At 48.0% G+C, this 9,338-nt stretch overlaps 1 protein-coding gene across 1 annotated transcript in view; it reads left to right on the top strand.

Annotated features, from left to right (window-relative positions):
- Positions 1–8,214, top strand: part of LOC112072686 (disabled homolog 2-interacting protein-like) — a gene marked incomplete at its 5' end in the record, with an annotated part of 141,582 nt that extends 133,368 nt beyond the window's left edge. The window contains one exon of the mRNA XM_024140072.2: positions 7,695–8,214. Coding sequence (XP_023995840.2) covers positions 7,695–8,057 — 363 coding nt within the window. The remainder of the gene's footprint in view (positions 1–7,694) is intronic.
- Between the last annotated feature and the right edge of the window lie 1,124 nt (positions 8,215–9,338).

Below are 9,338 nucleotides of genomic sequence, written 5' to 3'. Positions count from 1 at the left end.
AGAGGGGGGAGGGAGAGATGGAAGGTTGATAGAGGAGAGGGGGGGGGGGGTCCTGTCCCAGCCCGGGGCTGTTAAGCCAGGGTTATTGATTGGACGAATCGTTGATGTAATCTCTCTTACCCTCTGTTTTCTACAGCATTATCACTGCAATTCCCAAAAGCCAGAACGACATTGTCCTTGTCTTCACTCCTTTATGGGAAAGGCTTCCTGTCTTGACTCTGGGGGTTTATGGTGTACACTATTAAACCCTATGCACACCGGTGTGTGTCTCCTCCCCTAAAGCTATTGAATAATCAAACAGGGTCAACCACATACAAGGACAGGCCAATTTAAAGAGCGTGGATGTGGTGGAGGAAAATGCCAAGACACTCTCTCCCTCTCTCTCTCTCTCCACCTCTACCCCACATTATCCCTAAGATGAGGCTGAATTGAGGCAACTGGTGAGAAAGGTCATTTTAGTTGGCTCTCACTCGTGCATTTCTCTGCTTCATTTTGCCATGGAAACGCCTTACAGAAAGAGAGACAGATCTGCGTGTGTCAACACGGGAACGAAGGACTTCTTTTGTCTTCTTCTTAACGAGGGACTCATTCCTGGGCTGTACTGTACCTACCTGTGATAACCACTTCATGTGACGCTCCAATACGGGAACGGAATGTGTTCTGTTGGTTAGGGTCTGTTCAGGTTTGTGTGTGTAATTAATCGTTATTTGGGTGCTATTTGTCCTGTAACACACTTATACAAGTGTGTAATGGAAATGTGTTTCTTTCAGAAAGCCATGTCTATCCCACCGCCTTACAGTCACATATGACATCACAGATAGGGTGTGTGTAACAGCCGCAGGGAGTGCTGTCACAGCCAGTGTCACCATTGTCCAGCGCCTTCCTCAAGGGCACAGAGACAGATTTTTCACCTCTGAGATTAGAACCAGCAACCGTTTGGTTACTGTCCCAACGCTCTTAACCTCGAGGCTACCTGCCGCCCCTGTGTGTGCGTGTATGTCCAGGTTTTATTTGTGTTTTGTAATTAGATATATTTAATATGTACACCTGACGCAGGCAATGTCCAAGTCCTGATTTCTTCAGCTACTTGTTCTGTATCCAGCTCCTGTGCATGTTGCTATGTGCGTACATACAGTAATACTCTGTTTGTTCTATTGGCAGTCTTGTTCTTGTGTGACATGATGCCTCTGTTCAGACATGATGCCTCTGTTCAGACATGATGCCTCTGTTCAGACATGATGCCTCTGTTCAGACATGATGCCTCTGTTCAGACATGATGCTCTCTGTTCAGACATGATGCCTTCTGTTCGACATTGATGCCTCATGTTCAGACAATGCCATAGACCATATGCCTCTCTGTTCAGACCATGATGCCTCTGTTTCAGACATGATGCCTCTTTCAGAACATAATTGCCTCTTTTCAGACATGATGCCTCTGTTCAGACAGTGATGCCTCTTTTCGGACAGATGCCTCTGTAACTCGAGCCTTCACATGATGCCTTCTTGACTATTCTTTTAGAACATGATGCCTCTTTTCCAGACATGATGCCCTCTGTTCAGAACATGATGCCTTCTGTTCAGACAGAGCCTCTGTCTCTGAGTTATCACTGCGGGAGATGAGGGAGGTACATCCCAGGGAGAGCGGTTTTTGTGACATATTCAACATTTAACCTCAGGGGATTGTTGATTGTTCCAGTCTGAAATCGAAGTTGGACTCTCATGGGAAGGGGAACCAAGAAACACTTTCAGTGCCCAACAAGCCAAGCACACACACATACGGCATACTACCACAACACTCTCTCTCTCTTTCCACACACACAACACACACACACACACACACACACACCACACACACACACACACACACACACACACACACACACACAACAACACACACACACATCCTACACACACACACAACAACCACACTACACACACACACACACACACACACACACTATCTCTGATGTATTGTGGCTGTAAGGCAGTGGGATGACAAGGGCTTCTTGGAGTGCTGGCAATGTAAGTAGATCTCATCTGCTGGAGTTTTGATGTCTTGTACTTCCTCTCCCCCTTTCCTCCCTTTCCCTTCTCTTCCCTTTTCCTTTCCCTTCCCTCCTCTCCCCCTTCCTCCCTTCCCTCCTCTTCCCTTCCTCTTTTCCCCCTTCTCACTTCCCTTCCTCTTCCCTTCCTCTCCCCCTTCCTCCCTTCCCCTCTCCTTCCTCTCCCCCCTCTTCCTGCCCCTTCCCTTCCTCTTCCCTTCCTCTCCCCTTTCCACTCCCTTCCCTACCTATTCCCTTCCTCTCCCCTTCCTCCCTTCCTCTTCCCTTCCTCTCCCCCCTTTCCTCCCTTCCCTTCTCTACACTTTCCCTCCCTTCTCTTTCCCCTATCCTCTCCCCCTTCCTCCATTCCTCTTCCCTTCCTCTCCCCCTTCCTCTTCCCTTCCTCCCTTCCTCCTTCCTCTCCACCCTCCCCATTCCTTTCAATCTCCCCTTTCCTCCCTTTCCTTCCCCTCCCTTCCTTCCCCCCTTTCCTTCCCTTCCTCTTCCTCTCCCCCTTCCTCCCTTCCTCTTCCTCTCCCCCTTCCATTCCCCTTCCCTTCCTCTTCCTCTCCCCATCCTCTACCCCTCCTCTTCCCTTCCTCTTCCCTTTCCTCTCCCCTTCCCCCTTCTCTTCCCTTCTTCCTCCCCCTTTCCTCCCTTCTCTCTTCCCTTCCTCTCCTTCCTCCCCTCCCCTTCCCCCTCCTCCCTTCCCTTTCTTTCCTCTTCCGTTCCTCTTTCCCTTCCCCCTTCCTCTTCCCTTCCTCCCTTCCCTTCCTCTCCCCCTTCTTCCATTTCCCTTCCTCTCCCCTTCTTCGCCTTTCCTCTTCCCTTCCTCTCCCCAAACTTCCTCCCTCCGCTCCCTCCCTCCCTCTCTCCCTCCTCACTCCCTCCCTACCCCTCGCTCCCTCCCTCCATCTCCCCCCTCCCCTGTCCCCCCTTCACTCCCTCCCTCCCACCTCGCTCCCTCCCTCCTCTCTCCCTCCTCACTGCCTCCTTCCATACCTCCCCTCCCTCCCCCTTCCCCCCCCCCCCCCCCCCCTCCGCTCCCCCCTCCTCTCTCCCTCCCGCCTCCCTCCCATATCCCTCGCTCCCTCGCTCCCTCCCTCCATCCTCCCCACTCCCTCCCTCCCCATCCCTTCCCTCCTCGCTTCTCCTGTCTCTCTGGGGGGGGGGGTAAGAGGTTATAGTCTGGGGGATGATGGGATGGACAGTAATATAGAAAGTGTTCCACTTTTACTTATTAGCACTTGAAGCGAGGGAGGGTGCAGAGGGGAGGAGAGAGAGAGCGAGGGAGGAGGGAGTGGGGTAGAGATTAGGCAGTAACTGAACCCAAAAATTAAGGAAAAATCTTTGACTATTGTACAGGACTCAGTGAGCATAGGCTTGCTATTGAGACGAGGCCGCCGTAGGCAGACCTGGCTCTCAAGAGAAGCAGCTATGCTCCACTGCCCACAAAATGAGGTGCGAAACTGAACTTGCACTTCCACCTCTGCCCAATGATGACCATATTAGCAGACACATTTCCCTCAGATTACACAGAATCCACAAAGGAATTCAAAACACAATCAAACATTGATAAAACTCCCATATCTGTGAGAGTGAAGAATACTGCAGTGCCATCACAGCAGCAAGATGTGTGACCCGCCACAAGAAAAGGGGCAACCGGTTGAGAGCGCAAACAAACAATATATTCATCTGTTTATTTCTCTTCCACTACTATTCGTACTACAGCTATTTGCACATTCCTTAGAACAATGTGCATCAGGCTGATAATATAAACTTGAAATGTCTTATTGTTTTTGAAATCTGTACGGATGCATTGTTTACTGTTTTAAATGCCAAACTCGTTTTTGTTGATGTGTTTTGTGTCTTCTCACTTTGTTTATTTTTATTTCACTTGCTTGCAATGGTAAAAACAATTTCCCATGCCAATAAAAGGCCCTTTGAATTTAATTGATATAGATGGAAAGAGAGAGAGGAGTGGAGAGATATATAGAGAGGGGTGGAGGGCAGACCAGAGGAGGGAGAGAGTAGAGGTGGAGAGAGATGTACAGAGAGGGTGGAGGCAGACAGAGGAGGGAGAAGAGAGGTGGAGATATGTACAGAGAGGGGTGGAGGGCAGACAGAGGAGGAGAGAGAGAGAGAGGTGGAGAGATGTCAGAGAGGGGTGCAGGGCAGACAGAGGAGGGAGAGAGAGAGAGAGTTGGAGAGATGTATAGAGAGGGGTGGAGGGCAGACAGAGGAGGAGAGAGAAGAGAGAGAGGTGGAGAGATGTTAGAGAGGGGTGGAGGGCAGACAGAGGAGGGAGAAGAGAAGAAGAGGAGAGGTGGAGAGATGTATAGAGAGGTGGAGGGCAGACAGAGGAGGAGAGAGAGAGAGAGGAGGAGAGAGGTGGAGAGATGTATAGAGAGGGGTGGAGGGAGGACAGAGAAGGGAGAGAGAGAGAGAGAGAGGTGGAGAGATGTATAGAAGGGTGGAGGGCAGACAGAGGAGGGAGAGAGAGAGAGAAGGTGAGAGATGTATAGAGAGGGGTGGAGGGCAGGACAGAGGAGGAGAGAGAGAGAGAGAGAGAGGTGGAGAGATGTATAGAGAGGGGTGGAGGCAGACAGAGGAGGGAGAGAGAGAGAGGTGGAGAGATGTATAGAGAGAGGGGGGCAGGGACAGAGAGGGAGAGAGAGAGAGAGAGGTGGAGAGATGTATAGAGAGGGGTGGAGGGCAGACAGAGGAGGGAGAGAGAGAGAGAGAGGTGGAGAGATGTATAGAGGGTGGAGGCAGACAGAGGAGGAGAGAGAGAGAGAGAGGTGGAGAGATGTATAGAAGGGGTGGAGGGCAGACAGAGGAGGAGAGAGAGAGAGAGAGGTGGAGAGATGTATAGAGAGGGGTGGAGGGGCAGACAGAGGAGGGAGAGAGAGAGAGAGAGGTGGAGAGATGTATAGAGAGGGTGGAGGCAGACAGAGGAGGGAGAGAGAGAGAGAGAGGTGGAGAGATGTATAGAGAGGGGTGGAGGGCAGACAGAGGAGGGAGAGAGAGAGAGAGAGGTGGAGAGTGTATAGAGAGGGGTGGAGGGCAGACCAGAGGAGGGAGAGAGAGAGAGTGAGGTGGAGAGATGTATAGAGAGGGGTGGAGGGCAGACAGAGGAGGGAGAGAGAGAGAGAGAGGTGGAGAGATGTATAGAGAGGGGTGGAGGCTGGAGGAGAGATCATAATTGGGCTGACATTCTGCCGGGTAAAGAAAAGAGAAGAAGAACTTCCAGTCTAATGATGGGACGGGTGGCTGCCCATTCACACAGGAAAGGTCAATATTATTGTGCTCAGCAAATGGAAGGGAGTTTTCTCTTTCACACAGTTTTTGCTTCATTCTCTGTGTGTGTGTGGTAACAGAAAGCCTCTCTTATTGCTGCACATCAAGCTCTGATTGGCTTCCAGCTGCTAGGCTTTGATTAGCTGGGATAACAGGCTTAGAACTACAGAACCTGTCTGAGTTGAGCACCCCCCTCTCTCTTTCTCTTATTTCTCTCTGATTCACTTTCTCTCTCTTTTCTCCCTCTCTCTCTCCTCCTCTCCTTTCCTCTCTCCTTTTCTCTCTATCTCTCTCTTTATTTCTGTTTCTGTCTCACTTTTCTTTTCTCTCTCTCTCTCTCTCTCTCTCTCTCTCTCTCTCTCTCCTCTCATTACATCTTTTTCTTCTCTCTTGTCCTCACCGTGCTGGGCCGCTCTGATTAACTAGATGTTCAGGGACTTCACAGCTCTGTTTCCAGCATGAACAGTGAACATGAAAAGTGACTAAACTCCAAGAGATTAAATCTAACTCGTAAGCATGTCTTCCTCTAACGTTAAGATCATTTTTAGAGAGTGGTGATGTATCATTCCTTCCTATATGTTCTACTCACACTGAGTAACACTCAAATTGTATTTGTCACATGCTTCATCACATGCTTCGTGCATGTGCACATTTCTCGTGCACATTTGTCACATTCTTCATGCATGTAGATAATGAGTCAAAACAAGTTACAGCAAAAAAGGTCAATGCAGATAGTCCGGGTGGCTATTGGTTAACTATTTAAATAACTATTTAGCAGTCTTATGGTATTTTTGGGGTATTTTATTAGGATCCCCATTAGCTGTTTCAAAAGCAGCAGCTACTCTTCCTGGGGTCTAAACAAAACATGACATAATACAGAATGACATACAGAACATCAATAGACAAGAACAGCTCAAGGACAGAATTACATTTAAAAAAATTAAAAGGCACACGTAGCCTACATATCAATGCATACACATTGATATGTGTATGCATAAAGCTGTTCTGGTTCCTGTTGGTTCCAGACCTGGTGCATAGGTACCACTTGCCATGCAGTAGCAGAGAGAACAGCCTATTACTCGGGTGGCTGGAGTCTTTGACAATTTTTGGGGCCTTCCTCTGACACCGCCTGGTATAGAGGTCCTGGATGACAAGGAGCTCGGCCCCGTGATGTACTGGGCTGTACGCACTACCCTCTGTAGCGCCTTGCGGTTGGATGCCAAGGAGTTGCCATACTGTACCAAGAAGTGATGCAGCCAGTCAACCAGCTCTCAATGGTGCACCTGTAGAACTTCTTGAGGATCTGAGGGCCCATGCCAAATATTTTCAGCCACCTGAGGAGGAAGAGGTGCTGTGGTGCCCTCTTCACAACTGTGTGGGTGTGTGTGGATCATGATAGATCCTTAGTGATGTGGACACAGAGGAACTTGAAGCTCTCGGCACGCTCCACTACAGCCCCGCCGATGTGAATGGGGGCGTGTTCGGCCCTCCGTTTCCTGTAGTCCACGATCAGCTCCTTTGTCTTGTCGACGTTGAAGAAGAGGACGTTGAAGAAGAGGTTGTTGTCTCTGACCTCTTCCTTATAGGTTGTCTCATCGTTGTCGGTGATCAGACCTACCACCGTCATATCGTCAGCAGACTTAATGATGGTGTTGGAGTCGTATGAGGCCATGCAGTCGTGGGTGAACAGGGAGTACAGGAGGGGACTAAGCACGCACCACAAACCATTTAGCCATCCCCCATCAACAGTCATGTGCCCTCTGCTTGTCCAGTAACATTTTCCTGGGGTGGCTTGGTTGATCCTGAATGGATTTTGTTGTTCCATATTGCCATTACTGTGTGCGTACGTCCATGTGTATTCCAGATAATAAAGAGTCCTCCGTGCCTGCATCAGAGGAATGAGACAACCCATTATCACAGTGTGAAGCAGTAATCACACCACTATGGGCTGGGCTTGGCACTGTGACACACACACACACACACACACACACACACACACACACACACACACACACACAGTCTCACTGTCTGACTTCACTGCTAATGGGTATAGAAATGTCCCTGTTTCCTGTCAGGTTTATTTGAACATTACCAGACTGTCACCATGTGCAGAATGCTGATGAGATATGAGATGTATGATTAACATAAGAGTGTTTCTTATTGTTTACTTATTTTCAGTTGACAGTAAACTATTATGTTGTTTAAGGCAGGATATAATATTGTTATTGCTTTGCTTGTTTTTAGAAATTATAGCAATTTGTATACATTTATCCCCAACATTGTTTCGACCGTTAGGAGTTGCAGTGTCTTCTGTAGTGTCATCTCATGTTTTCTCGTCTTGTTCTGCTGTAGGACTTCCTGACAGACCTGATGATGTCAGAGGTGGACCGGTGTGGGGAGAACGAGCACCTGATCTTCCGAGAGAACACGCTGGCCACCAAGGCTATAGAGGAGTACCTCAAACTAGTGGGGCAGAAGTACCTACAGGATGCACTCGGTGAGTCTGTCTGTCTGTCTGTCTGTCTGTCTGTCTGTCTGTCTGTCTGTCTGTCTGTCTGTCTGTCTGTCTGTCTGTCTGTCTGTCTGTCTGTCTGTCTGTCTGTTTGTCTGACTGTCTCTCTCTCTCTCTCTCTCTCTCAATTCAATTCAATTCAATTCAAGGGGCTTTATTGGCATGGGAAACATGTGTTAACATTGCCAAAGCAAGTGAGGTAGATAATACACAAAAGTGAAATAAACAATACAAAATTAACAGTAAACATTACACATACAGAAGTTTCAAAACAAGAAAGACATTACAAATGTCATATTATATATATACAGTGTTGTAACAATGTACAAATGGTTAAAGCACACAAGTTAAAATAAATAAGCATAAAATGGGTTGTATTTACAATGTGGTTTGTTCTTCACTGGTTGCCCTTTTCTTGTGGCAACAGGTCACAAATCTTGCTGCTGTGATGGCACCGTGGAATTTCACCCAGTAGATATGGGATTTATCAAAATTGGATTTGTTTTCAAATTCTTTGTGGATCTGGTGAATCTGAGGAAATATGTCTCTCTAATATGGTCATACATTGGGCAGGAGGTTAGGAAGTGCAGCTCAGTTTCCACCTCATTTTTGTGGGCAGTGAGCACATAGCCTGTCTTCTCTTGAGAGCCATGTCTGCCTACGGCGGCCCTTTCTCAATAGCAAGGCATGCTCACTGAAGTCTGTACATAGTCAAAGGCCCTTAAGTTGGTCAGTCACTCCTCAAAGTCATAAGTGGGGGAACAATACCAGCGCTCTACACCAAGACAACTACCTACATACCTACTCGCTCTCAGCCAAAATATGACTCACTGAGAGGATCTCCAAGTGTCCTCATACGGACTCATATCTATCCGAATGGTGCACTGAGAAGACGATGATTCCATACGCAATAGAGTGGGAGGTGAGATCTGCGTTCTGCGTCTCTTTGCGTGGTTTATTGCCAGATCATCCTGATACATTATTTGGACTTAGATTTAATATGCAAGCCAATTTAGTGCGGATTCAACATCCGGACTTCACCAGGAAATCAGCCATCATCAAACATTGGAACGAATGTCAAACCTGAACTTCTTAGCCTGGGTAATGAACTGCAATAAACTGTCCCTGGTAGCTGTTGGTTGATAACAAGTATACCACCCCGATGTACAGCTAACCATTCGTAATAGAGTTACGAGCTAAATACGTTACGGGTCGTACTAGGGAACAGAAGGCCCCTAGACCAGGCTAGTGCGAATGACGTCTGCCAGTCATCTCGCTAGATCTTAATGCTGTGCTAGAGTGAGCGAATTCTAAACACACATTGATAGTGGACACTATGCTCGACAATCCACAATACATTTGCTAAAATAAAAACACCCCAGGTGTCTCCAATATTAACGTACATTACAAACGTAGTTGTCTTGAGATAATTAACATTCTGTTGTTCTGACTACCATCGTTTTAGTTTTCCTTCCGGGCCTTTC

The sequence above is a fragment of the Salvelinus sp. IW2-2015 genome, unplaced genomic scaffold, assembly GCF_002910315.2.
Source record: "Salvelinus sp. IW2-2015 unplaced genomic scaffold, ASM291031v2 Un_scaffold2001, whole genome shotgun sequence".
NCBI lineage: Eukaryota > Metazoa > Chordata > Actinopteri > Salmoniformes > Salmonidae > Salvelinus > Salvelinus sp. IW2-2015.
This window is presented reverse-complemented; position numbering and strand designations above follow the sequence as displayed.